This window comes from Mesocricetus auratus, unplaced genomic scaffold (genome assembly GCF_017639785.1).
Source record: "Mesocricetus auratus isolate SY011 unplaced genomic scaffold, BCM_Maur_2.0 Super-Scaffold_6731, whole genome shotgun sequence".
NCBI lineage: Eukaryota > Metazoa > Chordata > Mammalia > Rodentia > Cricetidae > Mesocricetus > Mesocricetus auratus.
In genome coordinates this window covers 12,726,498-12,749,500 of record NW_024429185.1, presented here as the reverse complement: position 1 = coordinate 12,749,500, position 23,003 = coordinate 12,726,498, and the positions used below count along the sequence as shown (strand labels likewise).

Sequence of the window (23,003 nt, the reverse complement as noted above, 5' to 3'; positions counted from 1 at the left end):
TCATCCCAGGGATGCAGGGATGGTTCAACATACGAAAATCCATCAACGTAATCCACCATATAAACAAGCTGAAAAACAAAAATCACATGATCATCTCACTAGATGCTGAAAAAGCCATTGACAAAATCCATTGCCCCTTCATGATAAAGGTATTGGAGAGATCTGGGATAACAGGGACATACTAAACATAATAAAAGCAATATACAGTAAACCAACAGCCAACATCAAACTAAATGGACAGAAACTCAACGCAATTCCTCTAAAATCAGAAACAAAACAAGGCTGTCCACTCTCTCCATACCTTTTCAACATGGTACTTGAAGTTCTAGCCATTGCCATACGGCAACAAAAGGGGATCAAGGGGATACAAATTGGGAAGGAAGAGGTCAAACTTTCACTGTTTGCAGACGATATGATAGTTTACATCAATGACCCAAAGAACTCTACCAGGGAACTCTTACAGCTGATTAACACCTCCAGCAAAGTGGCAGGCTACAAGATCAACTCAAGAAAATCAGTAGCCCTACTATATACAGATGATAAAAGGGCTGAAAAAGAAATCAGAGAACCATCACCCTTTATACAACTGCCACAAACAACATAAAATACCTTGGGGTAACGCTAACCAAACAAGTGAAAGACCTGTATCACAAGAACTTTGAATCTTTAAAGAAAGAAATTAAAGAAGCCCTCAGAAAATGGAAAGATCTCCCATGCTCTTGGATAGGTAGGATCAATGTAGTAAAAATGGCAATCCTGCCAAAAGCAATCTACAGATTCAATGCAATCCCCATTAAAATCCCAGCACAATTCTTCACAGACCTTGAAAGAACAATAATCAATTTTGTATGGAAAAACAAAAGACCCAGGATAGCCAAAACAACCCTGTTCAACAAGGAAATGTCCAGAGGCATCACCATCCCTGACCTCAAGCTCTATTGTAGAGCTATAGTCCTGAAAACAGCTTGGTATTGGCACAAAAATAGACAGGTAGACCAATGGAATCGAATTGAAAACCCGGATATTAACCCACACACGTATGGACATCTGATCTTTGACAAAGAAGCTAAAAATATACAATGGAATAAAGAAAGCATCGTCAACAAATGGTGCTGGCATAACTGGAGGCTGGCATGTAGTAGAATGCGGATCGATCCATGTTTATCACCATGCACAAAACTTAAGTCCAAATGGATCAAAGACCTCAGCATAAATCCAGCCACTCTGAACCTCTTAGAAGAGAAAGTAGGTGGTACCCTTGAAGGAATTGGTACAGGAGACAGATTCCTGAACATAACACCACTAGCACAGACAGTGAGATCAACAATTAATAAATGGAACCTCCTGAAACTGAGAAGCTTCTGTAAGGCAAAGGACACAGTCAGCAAGACAAAAAGGTAGCCCACAGAATGGGAAAAAATATTCACTAATCCCACATCTGACAGAGGGCTGATCTCCAAAATTTACAAAGAACTCAAGAAGCAAGTCTCCAAAACACCAAAGGACCCAATTAAAAAGTGGGCTGCAGAAGTAAATAGAGAATTTTCAATAGAGGAGTCTAAAATGGCTGAGAGGCACTTGAGAAAGTGCTCAACATCCTTAGCCATCCGGGAAATGCAAATCAAAACAACTCTGAGATACCATCTCACTCCTGTCAGAATGGCTAAAATCAAAAACTACAATGACAATTTATGTAGGAGAGGATGTGGTGAAAGCAGGACACTCCTCCATTGCTGGTGGGAGTGCCAACTGGTTCAGCCACTTTGGAAATCAGTATGGAGATTCTTCAGAAAAATGGGCATAAACCTACCACAAGACCCAGCAACTCCACTCTTAGGCATATATCCAAAAGATGTCCATTCATACAACAAAGGTGTCTGTTCCACTATGTTCATAGCAGCATTATTTGTAATAGCCAGAACTTGGAAGCAACCTAGATGTCCCTCAGCCGAAGAGTGGCTAGAGAAAATGTGGTACATTTACACAATGGAGTACTATTCAGCAGAAAAAAACAATGGAATACTGAGATTCCCAGGCAAATGGATGACACTAGAAGAAACCATCCTGAGTGAGGTAACCCAGTCACAAAAAGAGAAACATGGCATGTACTCTCTCATATATGGATTTTAGACATAGATCTGGGGAGTGCCAGCCTACAATCCCATGGCCAGAGAGTCTGGGAAACAGAAACTTCATTCAGTGGCTGATCGAAGAAGAGGCAGACTCCCTCGGTTAAGTACTGAGCTGAACTCAAGAAAGCCAGTAACAGAGAGGGAGGACTGATGACCAAAGGGATTAAGACTGGGCTGGTTTAACCCCCAGAAACAGCTGACCTGACAAAGGTGATCTCTTGAATCCCAGGCATCAACCTGGGAAGCCAGCATGGGACTGATCAAGACCCCCTGAATGTGGGTGTCAGTGAGGAGGCTTAGGTAATCTATTGAGCCTTGGGCAACAGATCAGTACCCATCCCGAGTATACACACGGACTTTGGACTCCTATCCAACAATGTGAGGTGAACTCTTACCCTGAACTCTTGGGGAAGGGTCTAGGCCCTGCCCTATATGAAATGACAGACTATGGACACCCCCACGGAGGGCCTCACCCTCCCTGGGAAAATGAGGGGATAATGGGGGGGGCGTTGGCGGGAGGGGAGGGAAAGGGAGAGGGACCTGGAACTGACTTGTGAAGCAACCTTGTTTCTTTTTTTTAATTTTTCAGTTTAAATTTCTTTGAGGGATTTTCCTATATCCTCTTTTAGGGCCTCTATCATTTTCATGAAAGTGGTTTTAAGGTCGTTCTCTTCTGCTTCGTTCGCATTGGAATGTTGGAGTCTTGCTGGTGTGGAGTCTCTAGAATCTGGTGGTGTCATATTTGTTTTTCTGTTGCTGACTGTGTTTTTGTATTGTCTCTTTCCCATCTCTTCGTCTAGTGGGTGCACAAAGAGCCCCTTACTGGTCTGGGGACCAGAGTTCCCTTTTGGTGGGTGCTAGCAAGCCCAATAATCTGGTGGTTCTTCTATTCCTTGTCCTCATTCTGGTCCCTTGGGTGGAGAAGAAGAACAGGAATCTGGGGCACTTAGCTTCCCACCTGGTCCCCTGGACCCTTTGCTGGATCCTGTTGTACCTGATCCTGGGGCCAGAACAGCTGCTCCCCTGGTCTCCCTGGCTCCTCTGGTTTCCTGGTCTCGTTGGTGGGAGAGAAGACCTGGAGTCTCGGCAACCTTGTTTCTTATCTAAATTTAAACTGAAAAATAAATTTAAAAAAAGAAAAAAATATTAAGCTAATAGCTATAATATATACTCAATGGACCTGCTGCATACCCATGTAGGTCCTGTGCTCACTGCTCCAGTCTCTGTGAGTTCATACGCACATTACTTGGCTCATTAACAGTCCAATGTACTCCACCCCTTCTGGTTCTTACCATCTTTCCACCTCCTTTTGCATGGGTTTTCCTGAGATCTGAGGGGAGGGATTTGATGGAGGCCTCCAATTTAGAACTTCCTATCTGTCAATCTTACCAATCTGCCTAGAGGAATGTAATGACCAGTGTTGGATGTCAGCCTGATTGGCCTGAGAACTCTCTCTCTCACACACACACACTCTCTCTCTCTCTCTCTCTCTCTCTCTCTCTCTCTCTCTCTCTCTCTCTCTCTCTCTCCTCCCCCTCCCATCTTCCCCTCTAGCCCCTCTCCCTCTCCCCCTATAGCTCTTCCCCTCTCTCCTCTACCCCTACCTCCACTCTTTCCCGCACCTTCTCTCTCTTTTCCTGACCACCACGATGTGAGCTTTTCTGCTCCTCTGTGTTCTCCCTGCCACAAAGGACTGAAAGGTCTGAAACCCTGAGCCTAAGTAAACCTGCCCTTCTTAAATAGTTTTGTTCATGTGGTTTGTCATAGCCCTGCAGGATGCATATATGACCTTGCCCATCGTTGCCCACAGGTACCGATGGACCACTTCTACCTCGTGTAAGACAGTTCATTGAGAAGAAGCAAGTCTCAAGCACTGGCAACTACCAAGCTTTATTTAGTTCTCTCACACTACACACCTAACACAAGGCTACTGCAGCTCGCATCCTGGCATCCTCCTTCCAAACCCCAGTCTCACAGAAGCACCCTCTGTTCAGAACGTTGCCCGTCCTGGGGCAAATGAAAAAACAACACAAAGACAACCAAGAGCTGGTATTTTAAAGTTTCTGCTTAGGAAAAATGAGCATATCTATTGCTACTCTCCTTTTGTGAACCAGAATAAGACACGCATGACCAAGCTTACTACAAATGAGGCTAAGAAGTGCAAGCCTTCCTGTGGGAATAGACAGCAGCTATTGCTGACCTCAGAGGAATAATAGGATTACAGTACACAGCTCAGCCCTCTGGAGCTTGGAACTGAGTACGGTTTACATATTTAAGGGCATGAACAGTTTAGTTGTTGACATGTTTTTAAAAGAAAATGGAGATTTTAGTAACCATGCTGCATTCTTGGACTTTCTTCTGTCATCCACAGATAAAACCATTGGGTAGCAACATTATTAATATCCCCAGTGATGAGCATGGGATTATTCCAGAGGCTCTCACAAAAATACTTTCTCAGTGGAAGCCAGAAGATTCCAAGGACCCCACGAAAAAGTCTCCAAAACTTCTTTATACTATCCCAAATGGCAACAACCCTACAGGCTACTCATTGACTGGTGACCGCAAGAAGGAAATCTATGAGGTATTTACAAGGGGGTGACAGGGATATGTTCTGGCTTCTTGTTTGCCTTTTGGGAGAGTCTTCAATTCAAGTTGCTTTTCTTACTATCTTCTTGTTTTCAGGGAAGATAACTTTTAATAAAAGGGACTCTGACATCTATACCAAGGTTCCTACTGAAGTGATTCACAATAACGTGCCACATCTTCATTTCTGAATTTACTTTCATTTAATTGGTATTTTAATACATGAAAAATGGCATTCTTGACCACCTGTTATGAGAAGACATATGGTTTCCATTACTGGATGCTTGTGTTTGCCCTGTATTTTAGACTTGCTGGATCTATTTGCTACTCATTGTCATTCCAGGCTACAAAGCATTAAAAAAAACAATAGGGGACTCTTTTTTCTAAAATGTCTGTAGGTATCTATGGCGCCTTATATTATTGCCATTTTTTTAGTATCAAGCCTATACAGAGATGTACATAAATCTGAAAAACTAAGCTCAAATGCCTTCTGTAAGGTCTTGTTGCTGCACCTGAGTCTCTGCCCTTCCCCACAAATTGCTCTAAAAATAAGTGCTAAGCCTCATTTAACTACAAGGAACCTAACTGTGTGCAGTGGGCTCACAGACAGATTTCAACCAGTGCCTTTTATTTGAAAAACCTAAGGGTTCAAGATATTGCTTTGATATTTATATTTTATCTCATCTCCCCGGACTCTCTCCTAAGCTGTACTATCTACATATTCCCAGATGGTCACATTATCCGGTCCTACAGTGATAAATTTCATTTTGCATAAGATGATTTCCCCCTTTCTCAGCTCCATCTCTTCCCTAAACTCCAACCTGTGCATCATTGTGATATCTCCATAGATGTCCAATAGCATTTCAAACTTAATCTGGCTCAAGTAGAACTCCTGTCTTTCCTATAGCCGCAACCCTAAACCTGTCATGTACAACCAACTCCTCATGCTCTCCAGCCTCATTGGTAATGTCCTTGAACAATTACCTTCATTTCTCTTTTGCTATTCTCTCTTCCCCCTTCTTATATCCAATTCATCCTATGGACTCCACTATCAAGTTCTTCTAAGTTGATCCTTCTTCTTCACCATTATTCCTAGCCTCGATTCCTAATCTATTAATGTCTGTCCACACTGGATGACATCATGACATTATCACTCACCCTGTCGCAGTTGGTTCCTAGTCTCTAACTAGTCACTGTTTGAATGGCAACCAGTCCTAGCCCCTGCTATATGGCAAATGAGAAGTCAGCCTTGGGGCTTTAAAAATTCTAAAAGCTAAATAATTTCTTGATAAGTTTGTGAACCTGTGTGATGGATGCCATTACTCTGTTCTCTCTGTCTCTGTCTCTCTGTCTGTCTCTGTCTGTATGTCTGTCCCTCCCTCCCTCCCTCCATCCTTTCCTCCCTCCCTCTCTCTCCTTCTGAGCTGCACCACATATGCCAAAACCATATTGTCCCCTTTTGTCTTTTAATCGCCCCAAGTTTTTGTTCAGCCGATGATCTGTCCCTTCACTCATCCCTCCCTCAGTCTAGAATCCTCTTCCTTAATATCTGCATGACTAATTGATTCTGATCATCGTGAGTTCTAATTTTACCTTGTCAGGAAGAGCTCCCCAGAGGTTTGACCTGAGTAATTTTCTGTCTCAGGGTTACTATTGCTGTGATGAAACACCATGCATGACCAAAGCAACTTGGGGAGGAAAGGGTTTATTCTGTTTATCACAGTTCTTCATCAAAAGAAGTCTTGGCAGGAATTCAAGCAGAGCAGGAACCCTGAGTCTGGACACAGAGGCCGTGTAGCGGTGTTGCTTACTGACTTGCTCCCCATAACTTGCTCAATCTGCTTTCTTGTAAAGCCCAGGACCACCAGCCTAGAGATGGAACCACCCCTAATTGGATGTGTTCTCCCCCATAATCACAGATTAAGAGAATGCCTTACAGCTGACTCTTACAGAGGCATTTTTGAAATTGAGGTTCCCTCCTTTTGGATAACTCTAGCTGTGTCAAGTTGACATAAGACTCGCCAGCACACTGTCCTATCACTCTCCTTCAGATGTGACCTCCATTTAATTCTGATTCATTACCCAAATGGCTTATGCACATTCTGCCTTGCATGAGAAAAGGAGCCTTTGGCAACTCATTCAAGTCCAGCCTCAATGTCTGAGATAATAGGAACTCAACGGTTCATGAATGGATGAATGAGAACAACGAACTGTGATTCCAATCCTCTTAGACAGTTCTTAAGAGATAAATACATTGTTTTAATATTTTAGCTTGCAAGAAAATACGATTTCCTTATAATAGAAGATGATCCTTACTATTTTCTCCAGTTCAACAAGGTATGTGATCATGTGGGCTTATGTCACTGTCAAAAGTTCATTTGTGTTGGAAGTGAACCTGGCTTGAGTCAATGAACTTGAATAAATAGTGTGTTCTCTACTTTTTTAATCTTCCAGTTTTGCTAGTTTTCTTCTTTACAGTAATGCTCCTTCTGGAAATTAGTTACCTTTGGAATAGTAGCTAGATCTCTGAAACAGGCGTTTAGACGAGCAGAGAGCCCATCACGCTGATGGTGCTGAACTCCAAATCCTATTTCATATCACCTCAGACATCAAATGAGGGACATGACATTGGATTCATCTTGTATTTCAGCTTCAATGCGGTAATGGTAGCTGACTTGGGTGATAGCTAAGCGGGAATGAGATGGTATGTTAGCTAAAGAGGAAGGAGTGCTCAGTCAGTGCTCTCCACTGGTGGAGAAGACCGCACTGCAGCCACATGATTGCGCCTTTGTCACGTGCTCTGACCCTCATCTGGAGGATCACGGGTTTTCGTCTTTTTTTTTTTTTTAGTCATCCTCATTATAAGTGCATGCTACACTTCATGGTAACAGTTTTCTAGCAGACAGCAGCAGTGATACATGCTGCCAGTAAGTAGCCAGTAGATGCCCTTAGGACTGCAGACATCCAATCCTATAACTGGATTCCGTCCCTACCTTTATATATACTGAGAAGACACAAATTTCTCTGCTACATAGTTTTACAGAGCATTATTTGCCCTGCCCTCCCTCCCTGAGTGTGACCATGGACTCCGTTCTCACTTAGTCCTATTTTCAAAGACAATCTTAGTGTCTGTAGGGAAAATTCAGCTCAGGACCCCCAAGGCCAAGTTCACAGCACAGAGGAGATGTATTTGCCCAGCAGGACAAAAGGCAAGGAATAAGAGACAAAGACAGGAGACAGAGGGGGAAGGGAATGAGGGAGAGAGAGAAGGGGTGTTTGTCCTGGGGGTGGACAAGAAAAAGAATTGCCTCTGGATAAAGAGGAGAAAGATATGACCCATAGGCACACAATGATTTATAAAGGTAGAGAAGGGGACTCCAGTTAGGATGAGGTGTTCAGTTTTAATTGGGCACATTAATTAGGTGAGCCAAAGGGGGCTTTTGGTTGTTGGGCTTCGATTCTTTGACAGCTTTGCACAGAGTGGAGAAGGCAGCCTCAGCAGGAGGGAGTGGCCAAATAAGGGAATAGACCTTGGGAACTAACTTTAGCAATGTAATCTAATGGTTTTTAGCAAAGCTGAGGGAATGGGGGAGAAGGGCAAGGCCTGCCAGGGCCATGTTTGCCATGCTCAGGGTGGCTAGATACCCTTCAGCCTCAGTATGCAACACTAACTAAATTTCTCACCTGCATTCCCATAAGTTTTATCTTTCTAGTCAGTTCCAAGGATCACTGTTGTATCTGAACAACACCAAAAGAGAGTGGTCATCTTGAAAGAACTTTTCATCTTCTCTGAACTCATTTCTCCTGAGTCCTTCATCTAAATCTAATGACCCCAGCATTCAATCCCAGGTGGGAAGAGGGCCTGTTGGAAGTCTCTGCAAATTCATAGTAATGACATCTTGAGCCAATAAGGAAACCTTTGTGAGCCTATTTAGCAGAGAACCCTGAGGTCAGGCAGACACCAGTCAAAGGACACACATGTTGCAGATCTTCGACACAGGCAAGATGTAACTGCTGTGTGTGCCCAGGCTGTACCTGTTTGCCTTCTCCACTCTGTGCAAAGCAACCTTGCAGTGATCAGAGTTTGCAAACAGTGGTTTTCTTTCTGTTTAAGCCCTGGGTACCAACCTTTCTCTCCATGGATGTCGACGGCCGGGTGATCAGAGCTGACAGCTTCTCAAAGATCCTCTCCTCTGGGTAAGGCTTTCATCTCTAATGTGAAGTCAGCCTCAAATCTCTTAGTTCAAGACCTTCTCATTCAGAAGACTTGTAGTCGGTACGCCTGAAAATACACTTGATCGTTAATAGGCATAAGTGTGTTTTACTTCAGTATTATTCTTACAATGGGTACTATGATTTCCAGTGTTCAAAGATGCTTGGCTAGGAATCTAAGTTGTAGGAGGATGGTCAGCATTTTGGAAACTGGTATTAGAATACCATGGTTAGAAATTCTTAGTAATACTTGCGTTACCTTATCATGCATAATCAATGTAGGTGTTTTCTAAGTAAGTACTTTGGTTAGAATATTTAAGTCATCAAGATCTATTTGTCACCAGGTCATCACTCTTTTCCTAGTGAAATCAGCAAAATGATTCCCATTACTTGTTGATGTGTGGTATAAACCCTTTTCTCTTTCTCTGTAGGTTGAGAGTAGGGTTTATGACGGGCCCCAAGTCCTTGATAGAGAGGATTGTTTTACACACACAAGTCTCATCACTACATTCCTGCACTCTCTCACAGGTAATGCAATTTAGCGTTGGGTTTTGTTTGTCCTTAATCAGAATCAGCTGTAGGCAAGTAAGATTAACTTAAGTTGACCGGGAAGAAAAATAAAATGCTGAATATCCATTTCCAAGACAGAGTTGGAAGACTAGCATCTGCAGAGGTCAAATCTAAGCAGCCAGTGAGAAACCATTTAAGCTAGTGTAGTCATTCTGCCTGCCCAGAGTCCTCATGAATCTGGGCATACTCATATGTGTCTCTGGAAGAACACTAAAAGTGAGCCAATTAACAAGCATTTAAAAAAACCCCTATAGGACTCTAAACAAAATAGAACCTCAGATCCGAATTGGATGAAGTAATTCAACCATTGGCTTCCTTGTGTTTGATGTGAAAAAAGCAAGCCTGGTTAGTGTCTTCCTGTCCATCCCTCAGCTGCTCCTAATCAGAAAGTATTTTAATTAAAATAAGCTAAGTAGGGAGACTGTATAAATTTCCTCTCAAGCTTTGAAAAGGTGCTGGTTTTGGAAACTGTTATAGCCTAGAGGATTAGATTTTGCATCTGCTCATGCCTGTGTACGTGTGTGGATGCAGGTGAGTAGACATGGGTGCATCCCTGTGTACACATCAGAGGTTGGCTCCAGATGTCTTCCTTAACTGCTCTCCACATCATTTTTTGAGGCAAAGTCTCTCATTTAACCTGGAGCTCATCTATTTGGCTATACTGGCTGGCCCAAAAGCACATGGATCCTCCATTTTAAATAGAAAATCTTTAAATATTTAATAGAGTACACATGCTGTATACATTTGGAGAACTACGGATATAACTCAGTGATACACACTCACACACACACACACACTTGGCAATCATTTAGTCTTGGGTTTGATCCCTCACACCACCCAAAAGGAAAGAAAGAGACTATATGTTTTCAATTTGCAGAGGCATTGTAGTCCAGTAGTCAATAGCATGGATCAGGAGCTAGAAAATCTGTCTTGGAATCCAAACTCTGTGATCAGTTTGAAACAAAGAATTATCCTTTGTGTTTCAGTTTCCTTACCAGAAAGAAAGAAAAAAATGAACTAACCTTCCTTAATTATTATCAAATATCAAGTTTCATATTTACAGATCTATTTTAAAAAATCACGGTAGAGCTTAGAATATAATAAAGTTCTGGATTTAAGGGTGTTTTGCTTTGTTTTTTGTTTTGTTTTGTGTGTCTATATGGTCATTTCTGTGTGCATGAACACCTATAGACCAGAGGTAAACATGGTAAACAGCAGGTGTCTTTTCTTTTCTTTTTAAAACAAGATACCTCACTGAACCTACAGCCTCAGGAATCCCCCTGATCCTTCCCCCAGCACTGGAGTTATCACTGCACACCGTTATGCTCAGCTTTCTGCAAAGGTGCCAGGGTCTCAGGTCAGGCCCACATGCATTATTAGCTGAACCCGCTGGGCACTGTCGTCCTGGCTTTCATTGGGAGTCTACTGAAGTCACGGATGTGACCCAGGCTCCTTGTTGCATCTCCCTGTGTGTTTTCATAGACGCAGGAGTGGTTGCCTTCTGTGATTAGTGCAACCTTGGTTTTGAGAATGAACTGCGATATCACATGAGGCTGTCCTCTCTCTTTCAGCTCATGATATCACAGCTTCTGTACCAATGGGGAGAAGACGGCTTCCTGGCTCACGTTGACAGGTTGGCTGTTAAAATATTTGTGGGCAACATAGGTGCTCAGAACACAAAGTACAAACCATCCTGAGTACTGATTTATTATTCTTCCTTCTCTTTTAAAGATTTGTTTTCAGTCTGTGTGTATGAATGTTTGCTTGTATATATATATATATATTTGCACATCACAGACCTGGTGCTTGGGAGACCAGAAAAGGGGGCTGGATCCCCAGGAACAGAGTTACAGCCTGTTGTGAACTAGTTAGGAGATGGTTATATGCTGATGTGTATGTGCTGGAAACCATACCGGGTCCTCTGCAAGAGTAACAACTGTTCTTAGCCAAGGAGACATCTCTCCATCTCCTTATCCTTCCTTCTGCAATGTCCACAGTCACACCAACACAACAACTTTTTGTTGTAATAGCTTTTCACATGAAGTCTCCTCAGCGGCATTCAAGGTCTGGCCTGAACTATTAGGGTTCGCAGTTTTAGCTGAAAAGCTATCCACATGTGTAAACATCCTATCTGATAATCAGCTAAGGACACGTGCCTTGGGAACTGATCTAAGTAAGAATGAGTGAAAGCGCACACTTTGCCTGGTCAGTATAATGAGGCAAGTCATGAATTGTTTTTGTCATGTACATGTGTGCTTCCTGACCCACTTAGAAGCCAGCAGAAACAGGGTGCCCTCTTTCCCAGACTAGTGACTCAGCATCTCAATTCAGTTTCCTTTCATCTCAAGTGCTATCTGTCATTGAAAATTACATGACTTCAGTCAACCAAACACAAAGGTCTATCCTGCTACTTTCTACATCTAGATTCTATATTTTATATAGAAAGGGACTTTGCTCTTCTCACTTTTACACTTCACCTTCTCTATAATAAAGGGGGAAATAATTTTTTTATTTTTTTCAGCACAGGTGTCAAAGCAGTAAGTGTTCTTATGAAGCAGTCAATATTTCAATCAAAGCAGAAAAAAAATTCTTACAGGCTGGAGTCAGAGGTTTTCCTGTGTCTGGTTCAGGCCTCAATGTCACTGTCATTTGTCTTCTAGAGTCACTGATTTCTACAGGGACCAGAGGAATGCGATATTGGCAGCAGCAGACAAGTGGTTGAGTGGTGAGTGAGGAGCATCTGGAGTTAACTAAACATAAACAGTAGCATCCCCAGAATGGATGCAGACACATGTGACCAGCTTGGTGTGTGAGACACAGCAGAGTAGGTGCTTTCTTGCCAAGGAAATGTTGCCCTAAGGATAAATCTGTCTTGGAATCCAAACTCTGTGATCAGTTTGAAGCAAAGAAAATTAACCTTTGTGCTTCAGTTTCCTTACCAGAAAGAAAGAAAATGAACTAACCTTCCTTAGTTATTGTCAAGTATCAGTCATGGTAGAGCCTGGAATATAATAAAGTTCTGGATTTGAGGGTGTTTTCCTTTGAACCACCTCGACAACCCTTGAGTTCTGTGGTCTCTGCCATACGGTGCCAGATTTTTTTTAAACACAAGGCCCCATGTATCCCAGGCTAGCCTTGAACTTCTGATCTTCCACCTCCACTTCCCAAGTACTGAAATTGTATATGTGTTCTGCCTCACCCAGTTTACGAGGCACTGGCAATGGGACCTGGGTCTCATGTTCAAGGCAAGCACTCTACCAACTGGGCTACAGTGTCAACCCCAGATTTTGTAGTTCTAAGAAGATTTAAAAAAAACTAAGTCAAAAATTTAGCAAGCGGTATTACCTACAGCTGAATAAAAACCATCTTCAGCAAAAACTTTCAGAAATTTTTAGTTGTTTCAAAATTTTGTTCCCCAAATATTTTGTTTCTAACTAAAACAAATAAAAACAAGTGGTATAGTATGATTTTGAACTTTTAAATTTATTAAAATTCTTTCTCCTATTCATTAGCCACACATATATGTTTAATATTTTCTATGATTGCTTTGAATTTAGGATTTTTTTTACTACAGAAACATGTCAGATAAAATACCCTTAAAAGTGCATATGATATAAAGATTAGTAAATCAAAACTATCAATGCCTATGTCTGTCATATATCATTCTCTGTAAAGTCTTCATTTAAAACAGAATTATATCTGTATGATAGGTGTGCTTTCCTGCCAATTTATAAAGGAATTATGACAAAATATTAATAACAAGAGTATTTAAGTAATTAAAATCAAAATAATTGTCCTTTCTTCTTAGTTCTTGTATCATAATATTCACACATAAAGCTTGTAGGTGGACCTGGTATTCTTGGATTTTAGTACTTTTATCCTAATTGATTACATTTCTACAGAAATTAATCCATCTGGGCATCCAAACCATTACCTAAATAATGGGATTTATGAATCCAAGGGGACTCCAGAAAGAACTGAAGAATCAGTGTTAAAATTGGAACAGCCCATTTGTTGTCTTAGGTGTGTGAGTCTAACTGAGTGACAGAGAGACACACTGAATTTCTTGCTCTGAGACACACAGAAGCCACTGTCTCCCTACATTCAGCACCTTACCCCATCACTAAGCTTTTTAAATAAACCCAAACATCATTATGGGGGAAATCTCATCAAATTGTATTTTTTAAGATGCTTTCACAGAAACAAATTATCTACAAGTACGTCCTTGCTTACAATCACTGCACCTATACTGTTGGAACTGTGAGTTTGGTGTCATCGGAAATGTCTAGAAGATGCTGTCTTCTTGTAGATTTGGCAGAGTGGCATGCTCCCAAAGCTGGGTTGTTTCTATGGATCAAAGTTAAGGGAATCTCCGATACACGACAACTGATTGAAGAAAAGGCTATCGAAAAAGAGGTAAAAGAGGGAGGTGGCCAACAGAAAATGTATACTGTTTCTTTGAACTAATTTTCTTTGAGTGGAATGAAAGATACTTTATGACCCAGACACATGTGATGTTGAAATATTAGGTTGGAATATTGTCTCATCATTAAATTGTAATAAAATTTGAAATTACAATTCAGATGGGCTAGACTGATAGAAATACAGTAATTCTCCTCAGTGACTGGATTGGTTTTGATTTCAAAGTCACTCCTTACCACATATGTAGCTTTGGATATCCAACATTCCTTGTGACTTATTGATAAAGACAATAAGAACCCCTTTCCTGGGCCAGCAAGACAGTCAGGCAGGTAATCCTGATGTCTTCTATTGCTGTGAAGAGACACCATGACCAGAGCTACTCTTACAAAGGACAACATTTAATGGAGTGGCTTACATTTTCAGAGGTTCAGTCCATTACCATCGGGGTAGAACAAAGTGTATGCATGTCTAGGATGAAGAAGGGCAGTGCCCAGTCACTCACCTGTCCCTGCCACCATGGTCGTTGACAAGAGTAGTTTGCTGTTTTGGCACCCCATTTTGACACACTAATATTTTTATATGTTTTATGCATTAAACATTTGTATCCTTTTAGTTTCCTGAAACATACCATTTCCTTCCTATCCCAAGGTCTTTACACTTCAAGGCTTTTCCCTAAGATACTTGTCCCTACTCTTTGTTAGGTCAATATCTAGTTGGTTTTTGGGTCCCAGTTAGAAATCTCAATGTTTGCATTCATATTACTTTTGTAGCTAGGTTAACCACCTATTTTTATTTTACCATTTCTTCCTACCCCATCCTCTGCACATTAAAACTTAAATTTTGGTGCTTTCTTCTCATTTTCTATGCATTCTTTGTATGTGGAGAAGAAACAGCATTGGTCATATGGGTGACAAATACTTTTTTTCTAATTCTGTGCACTCAGGTTTGTCTATCATGTGCCATATGTATTTTTGTATGATATCTTTGTTCCCTATGGGAATTCATTATTTCCATAATGGCTTTTAAACTTAAAGTATTCCTCCCCACAGAAATACTGCCTTTGTGTACATTTTCTTTAAGTTTTCCTTCAGTGCTGTAATCGCCTATTTTCTGCAACCTTTCACAGGTCTTGTTTGTTCCTGGAAATGGTTTCTTCATCGACAGCTCAGCCCCCACCTCCTTCTTCAGAGCAGCCTTCTCTCTGGTTACTCCAGATCAGATGGACTTAGTGAGTATGCGCTTCAGTCACACAGCCTCCTAGAATTTAACGTCTGTCTACACTTCTGAAAGTCGTATTTTAGTGAAGCCGTCGTGAACTGTAGGCAATTGCAACTAAACTGGAGTTGAAGTTTGCCGTCTACAAGTAACTGAGCAGAACTTACTGAACTGTACTGGGGCAGGGGTGTCCAACAGGCTCTGGGGCAATACCTTTTCCTTCCTTTCTAATCACATAAATGAATAGTAAAATCTCTGAAGAAAAAAGAACTAAAAATATCCTTAGAACTGTGTGCAGAGAAACCTAAGAGGAAGAGCTACTAACCAAGCACTGTCCTTGACCTTCCGAACTCTGTGTGTCTGTGTCTATGTGTGTGTGTGTGTGTGTGTGTGTGTGTGTGTGTGTGTGTGTGTGTGTGTGTAGGACAGGTTCCCTGCATGACCTGTCTTTACTTTAGAATGTGTGTCTGGAAGGTGGTGTGTGTATAGAACAGGTTCCCTGTGTGTCCTGTCTTTGCTTTAGAAGTGTGTGAGTGTGTGTGTCTGTGTGTCTGTGTGTGTGAGTGTGTCTGTGTGTCTGTGTGTGTGTCTGTGTGTGTGTCTGGTGTCTGTGTGTCCGTGTGTCTGTGTGTCTGTATGTGTGTGTCTGTGTGTGTGTCTGTGTGTGTGTGTCTGTGTGTGTGTCTGTGTGTCCGTGTGTCTGTGTGTCTGTATGTGTGTGTCTGTGTGTGTGTGTCTGTGTGTATGTGTCTGTGTGTGTGTCTGTGTATGTGTCTATGTGTGTGTGCCTGTGTGTCTGTGTGTGTGTGTGTCTGTGTGTGTGTGTGTCTGTGTGTCTCTGTATTTGTGTGTCTGTGTGTGTTACGAGAAGCTTTTTCCTTGAGAAGGAGCCGTTCCGCCAGCCTGGTTCCAGAGCCACATCAGTCCCAAATAAACACACAGGAGGCTATATGAATTATGAAGCTGTTGGCCTTGCTTGTTTCTTACTGGCTAGCTCTGACTTAAGTAATTACCCCATAATTGTTAATCTAAGTATGTCTCTTACCGGAGAATAGTTCCAGGCTTCCTACCCCCATGGCGTTACATGTTGACTCTCTGTGTTTCTTCTTCCCAGAATCCTCCTGGACTCCTAGCCCCACCTATCTAGATTCCTATAGGCTCAACAGTATTTTATTGGCAAATAACAGGCAAATAACAGGACTTGCCCAACATCTCCTCTTTTCTGTTTAAACAAAAGAAAGGTCTTAACTTTAACATAGTCAAATTGTATATGACAGAACAGTTATCAAGTGTGTCTGTGTGTGTGTGTCTGTGTGTGTGTCTGTGTAAGTGTCTATGTGTGTGTGCCTGTGTGTCTGTGTCTGTGTGTGTGTCTGTGTGTGTGTCTGTGTGTCTCTGTGTCCGTGTGTCTGTGTGTCTGTATGTGTGTGTCTGTGTGTGTCTGTATTTGTGTGTCTGTGTGTGTCTGTGTGTGTATGTCTGTGTGTGTGTGTCTGTGTGTGTATCTGTGTGTGTGTGTCTGTGTATCTGTGTGTGTGTGTCTGTGTGTGTGTCTGTGTGTGTGTGTCTGTGTCTGTGTCTATGTGTCTGTGTGTCTGTGTCTATGTGTCTGTGTGTGTCTGTGTGTCTGTGTCTATGTGTATGTGTGTCTGTGTGTATCTGTGTGTGTCTGTGTGTCTGTGTGTGTGTGTGTGTGTGTACACCAGGACAAGCCCCCGCATGTCCTCTGTTTACTTGCTTCCTGTACTACTAATATGCTGTCCCTAAGCTTGCCCTGCTTTATAAGTAAACAGATTTGAGCATACAAAACTGTATGCTAAATTTTCAGATGAGAAAAGCATGAAAATGCAAAATATTTAAAGTAATAAAATAGAAAATGATGCATGAACATTCTAATTTTAAAAATTTGGAAGTTCGTGTAAGCCTGGTATATACTTACCCACATCTCAATGGCTCCTGAGGGCATTCTGCCCAGATAAATCTGCTGTCTAACTTATTTTTCACAGCCTCATCCCATCTTCATATGGCTATGCCACTTAAATCTCCAGAATTTTGAAAGAGTTTCCCAAAGTACATCCTAATTTCTTCAATTTTTTATTTCAATATTGAAAATCTTTCTTTTTTTATAGGTTCTCAGTTTTATTCAGCATGGGAAAAATGTTTCTTTTGTGTACTTGAGCTAATTTCTTCAATTCTTATCCCCTTCCTATTTTAGGCCTTCCAGAGATTGGCCCAACTCATAAAGGAGTCATTATGAAGAGATCTAAGCATTGTACTCACAATTTTAAATATATTATTTCCATATTTTTCTGAAGAAATGCTTCTTGCTGTTTGACAGAATGGATCCTGTTCATGAAACATGTTACATTTGCGTGTCTGTAGCAATTTAACCCAACAACTTTCAAGTGCCTCTAAGTCCACCATACTGCCAAAAGATTTTTTCTAATCTGTTGGGCCCCAGCCCAAAAGGGGTCTCTGTGAGTTATTTGTCAGCCAATAACCACAGGTGCATCCTGTTTTCTAGTCCTGGCTCACAGCCCTGGCCTTGCCCCATTGGCATCAACCTCTAATTATGAAAACGTGAGCTCTTACACCTGGGGTTTCTCCACTGTGCTGTAAGTCTGTATAGAAGGCTGCTCGCTCCTTGCAATTAACACACACACACACACACACACACACACACACACACACACACACACACACATTCTCTTAGCACAAATGGCTGGACAGCTAGTCTTTCATTTAAATCTCCAGGTTCTCGTCTGATACATTAGATTTGCTCGTGGTGCAGAAGCCACACTGATCTTTTGCCTTTTGATTAATTTTCAACTCCCAAAAGATTAGATTTTATTGCAGTTGTGAAGACTGCTATAGCTGCTTTATAATGTCCAATAAATCCTTCTTGAAATTAACTTTATGCTGAATTTTCAAACTGCAAGGAAATTGGTTAAAATGGTACATATTATGCACTTTTTTCTATTCCTTGAACATTTATTGTAAAAAAAAGTTGTAATTTGGCAAGTAAAAGTTACTTTGCAACCTTTCATGATACCAAAGAAATCGCTTTAAAATTCTGAAGCTAAGCATGCCAAAATGAAGAATCATACATGTTATTTCCAAGGGAGAAGGGAGAAATTGCAGTCTTAGAAAACCTTACTTATAGCTGTAATAAGTAATATTAGAACAGTGAAAGCACTGTGTATAATGTTCTACCACCAAAACAGGGGTCCAAGCTGTGTCTGATACTTTTGATGACATTATTATATTGATTGGAAAGATCTAGAGAATAGCTTGGAAAGAGACACGTATGACTGGTAATTCTGGTCCCTTGCAGAACTTAAGTCCATATTTGCCCTTTAATAGGAACAAAAAAATGTTATGGTGTCCTATGCAAAAGGGAAGTGCTTCAAATTGCAAGGAAAACTGAAATACGGCCCCTTCTTCAGAAGAATGAGTGAGTCTACTATAGTCCCCAGGTCCAGTCATAAACACAGTCAGGACAGATAACAGGAGCTGGATCCATCCAATCTACAAGCTGAACCAAAGAGGATGAAGAACATGGAATTAGTACACATGTTCAGCAGCACTCACTGCAGATGCACAGACCAAGAAGTTAGCATTGCTAGAAAAAGACTCTCAGCAGAATAGGGCTTTGTGTGTTTTGTAGAATAACTTCTCCTTTGTGGCATAGACCTTTAACTTGGCCCCAGGTAAGCTTGGCAGACTTGACTTCTGATGATATGGTCCACATCTCCTTTTGTCCTTTATCTGGAATTTTATGTTTCTGGTGACTTACACTGTTCCCTGCCCTTCCCTATAATTCTTGATAGCCCAGGGCTGCAGAAGCTAAGGAGGAATCCATGTTTTGGTGGCTCTATTTGCAATTACAGATATATACCCCTTCCCAAATTTCTTCTGGGGAAGTAAAGATCGGCCAAGTTAATGCATCAGATTGCTTATTTTCTACTGCAATAAAACCAGGGAGGTTAGAGTGTATAAAGTTATGAGTAATAAACAAAGGATGTGTGTGGGTTTGAACCAGATGTTGGGTTTAAGGGTTTATGAATTATCCATAATAAATGAATCAAAACAGCTAGTTCCACTGGGTGAGCTGAGGAAAAAGGGATATTAATATATTGTTGAATATCTGGACCAGGAATCCCTCCTGTACCTTTAGATGATCCATCCTCTTATGTTATAATACCCATAGGAGACAATTGAGTGGGTAAAATAACTAAGTTGAAAGGCGGTGAAGGATCCACGCAACACACAAATGCTTCTTTTGATCTGGAATCTTTTCTTGCCTCTCAAAATAATATGGGAGGACTATCCAATGCCATCTTTGCTTCTAAAGTTTTAAGTAGATTGGTTAGTGAATTGCAAACACCAAGCTCAGCGCAAAAGGCCAGGAAGGAATTGGGAAATGAATCCCCCCCCATGCCCTAACATGCCAAGGTTATAAAATTAGTTTTTTCATAGTCCTCACCAAAAAAGTGGAGGGAATTCAAGATTAGACCTATTATCAAATCCCTCACCTCGGAAGTATTTTCAAGTAACTCTTTGTCTCATTTATTCTTTATATTTTGTTGTTGCTTTTTTTATTTCATTGATTTCAGCCCTGAATTAGATTATTTCTTACTGTCTACTCTTTTTGGGTGTGATTCCTTCTTTTTGTTCCAAAGATTCCAAGTTGCTACTATGAGATCTCTCCAGCTTTTTTTTTTTTCATGTGGGCACTTAGAGCTATGAACTTGCCTCTGAGAATAGCCTTCATTGTGCCCCACAAGTTAGGGTATGTTGTATATTCACTTTCGTTGAATTCTAGAAAGTCTTTAATTTCCGTCTTGACCCATTTTTCATTCAGTAGAGAGTTGTTCACTTTCCATGATTGTAAGCTGTCAGTTGTTTCTGTTGTTGTTGAGATTCAGCTTTAATCCAGGTGGTCTGCTAGGATGAAAGGTATTATTTCAATTTTCTTGTATCTGTTGAAACTTCCTTTGTGTCTGAGTATGTGGTCAATTTTGGAGAAAGTTCGATGAAGTGCTGAGAAGTAGGCATATTCTTTTGAGTTTTGATAAAATGTTCTGTAAATACCTGTTAGGTGTATTAGGCTTAAAAAATCAGTAAACTCTAGCATTTCTCTAATTAGTTTTTGTATGAATCATCTGTCTATTGGTGAGAGTGGGGTATTGGAGTATGTGAGGGTCAATATATGATTTAAGCTGTAGTAGTATTTCTTTTACAAACTTGGGTGCCCTTGTGTTTGAGGCAGAGATATTAAGAATTGCAATGTCCTCCTGTTGGATTTTTCCTTTGATGAGTATATAGATAGTGTCCTTTCTTACCTCTTCTGATTAGTATTGAAGTCTATTTTGCCAGGTATTAAAATGGATACAGGAGCTTCTTTCTGAGGTCCACTTGCTTAGAATATTGTTTTCCAACGCTTTATCCTGAGGTGATTTCTATCTTTGATGTTAAGATGTTTTCTTGCATGCAGCAGAAGGATGGGTCCTGTTTTGTCATCTACTCTGTTTGTCTGTGTCTTTTCATTAGTGAATTGATACCATTGATGTTGAGAGATATCAATAACCAATGATTGTTGGTTCCTGTCATTTTGCTGTTGTTGTTTCTGCTGTGATGTTGGTGTTGGTGGTAGTGATGATGGTGGCGGTGGTGGTGATGGTGGTGGTAGTGGTGGTGTGTGTGTGTGTGTGTGTGTGTGTGTGTGTGTGTGTGTGTGTTTCCTTTCTTTTAACTTTGCTGGTCTAATATTATATTCTTTGACTAAGGTACCCCTCTCTTCTATTGTGTCTTCAATGCCTGAGAATTAATTTTCCATCTTTTGTATTCTATTGGTGAAGCTTTCTCTCTGTGGTTCCTGGTCAAGTACCTAAATTTTCCAGATTTCCCTTTGTTTGGGTTTTCTATATTGATTCTATTTATACTTTCAGGTGTTGACCTGTTTCATTCATTTCCTTCCATTGCTTGTGTTTTCACTGATTTCTTTGAGTGATTTATTCAATCCCCCTTTAAATACCTCTATCATATTCACAAAGGCTTTTGCTTATGCTTCAGTCATGTTGGACTATTCAGGGCTGGATGTGGTAAAGTTGCTGGACTCTAGTGGAGACATATTTTCCTGGATGTATTGACTGTGTTTTTATGCTGACATCTAGGCATCTGGGATTGGGATGGTTATAATTCTAGGTGCTGATACCTGGTCTTGTCTTTGTTGGATGAATGTTTTGTTCCTTGGTTTCCATTTCTCCTCTGTTTCTTATGAGAGTGTGGTGGCTGTGTGATGGTGCTTGGTAGGAAAATTTCTGCAGTCCTGATATGTGTGGCCACTGGGAGTTCCAGATAAAGTGTGTTAAGGGAATTGTGTCTTGACACTTAGGAATAGCGGTGGACTTTGGACAGTGCGGGTGGGTGGTTTCTACAAGAGGGAGGAAGTAAGGTTATTCCATCAGCCAGGATCTGCTTAGGTAGCCCCCTGGGAATGGAGGCAGAGAATGAAGAGAGCCACAGCAGAAAGTCTGCTACAGAGCTGGGAATGAGACTTGGTGATTGAACTTGGAGGAATGGAGGAAGAAGTGAAGATCTGATTGCTTCCCCAGCCTTCCCTTCCCTGTGTGGCCAGTACTTTCCCAGGGAACGCCTGCTGGAGTCAGGGGCAGGGGTTATGCAATGAGGGGTGGGGGGAAGTTAGGAGGGGAAGATCTGTGGGATCCACTAAAGATGAGATGAGGGAGAGGCTGAAGGTGTTCTCTTGCACAGCTGAGGATGGGATGGGGGGATGTGATTTTAAGAAGCAGAAGGAGCAGTGAAGGTGTAGTCAGCCTACCTGATTCTCTGGTCAGAGTAAAAGCCTTACTTCCTAAGAGAAAGAATACAAGCATCCAATCATATTACTATATCATTTAAGTTTTTGTAACTGAATCCCACATTGTGACCAGGTTACTGGTGCTCACATAAAGCGAGATTCAAGGTGCTGTAGGTAAATACCCAGTTCAGACTCCCACAATCCATGCCAACGCCATGTGATCCTGGCAGACTTTGGAGATACAGAGCTGGCTTAGTGAGGTGCAGGCTCATCTTGAGTCAAATGAGGTGAAGTTTGGAACATGAGACTTGGCATACCAAGAATAGATGGAAGCATATTTCTGCTGACATGTTTCAAATGATCTGCTGGAATTTGCTCTCAAGATAAGGAAGGGGATCTCAGGGTCAGTGAACTGTGCTTCACTGTTCTATACATATAGGGAAGTGCTTCTTGCTATACAGTATTGTAAATATAGTAGAGACATTGTTTCATAGGGGGAGACATCTCCTGATGACTTGTGTGGTAATGTGGGTTTGAAGATTATAAAACAGCTTCTATAAGCTTGTGTATAAAAGTTCTGCAAAAGATAGATCCATGTCTATCACCATGCACAAAACTTAAGTCCAAATGAATCAAAGACCTCAACATAAATTCAGCCACACTGAACCTCTTAGAAGAGAAAGTGGGGGTACCCTTGAATGGATTGATACAGGAGACAGCTTCCTGAATATAACACCAGTAGCACAGACACTGAAGTTGACAACAAATGGAGCCTCCTGAAACTGAGAAGCATCTGTAAGGCAAAGGACACAGTCAACAAGACAAAAAGGTAGCCCACAGAATGGGAAAAGATATTCACTAACCCCACATCTGACAGAGGGCTGATCTCCAAAATTTACAAAGAACTCAAGAAGCTATTCTCCAAAACACCAAAGGATCTAATTAAAAAGTGGGCTATAGAACTAAATAGAGAATTCTCAATAGAGGAGTCTAAAATGGCTGAGAGACACTTAAGAAAGTGCTCAACATCCTTAGCCATTAGGAAA

General features: G+C 41.2%; 1 protein-coding gene across 2 annotated transcripts in view; it reads left to right on the top strand.

Annotated features, from left to right (window-relative positions):
• Positions 1–18,046, top strand: part of Aadat (aminoadipate aminotransferase) — a 33,666-nt gene extending 15,620 nt beyond the window's left edge. The window contains exons 5-13 of one of the 2 annotated variants that reach the window (XM_005075158.4): positions 4,504–4,713; positions 6,987–7,052; positions 8,830–8,912; positions 9,359–9,455; positions 11,069–11,130; positions 12,158–12,222; positions 13,807–13,913; positions 15,046–15,147; positions 17,350–18,046. In XM_005075158.4, the coding sequence (XP_005075215.1) occupies positions 4,504–4,713; positions 6,987–7,052; positions 8,830–8,912; positions 9,359–9,455; positions 11,069–11,130; positions 12,158–12,222; positions 13,807–13,913; positions 15,046–15,147; positions 17,350–17,391 (834 nt within the window). In that variant the 3' untranslated portion in view covers positions 17,392–18,046. The remainder of the gene's footprint in view (positions 1–4,503; positions 4,714–6,986; positions 7,053–8,829; positions 8,913–9,358; positions 9,456–11,068; positions 11,131–12,157; positions 12,223–13,806; positions 13,914–15,045; positions 15,148–17,349) is intronic. The other variant, XM_013117192.3, reaches the window with a different exon arrangement.
• Positions 18,047–23,003: the final 4,957 nt, after the last annotated feature.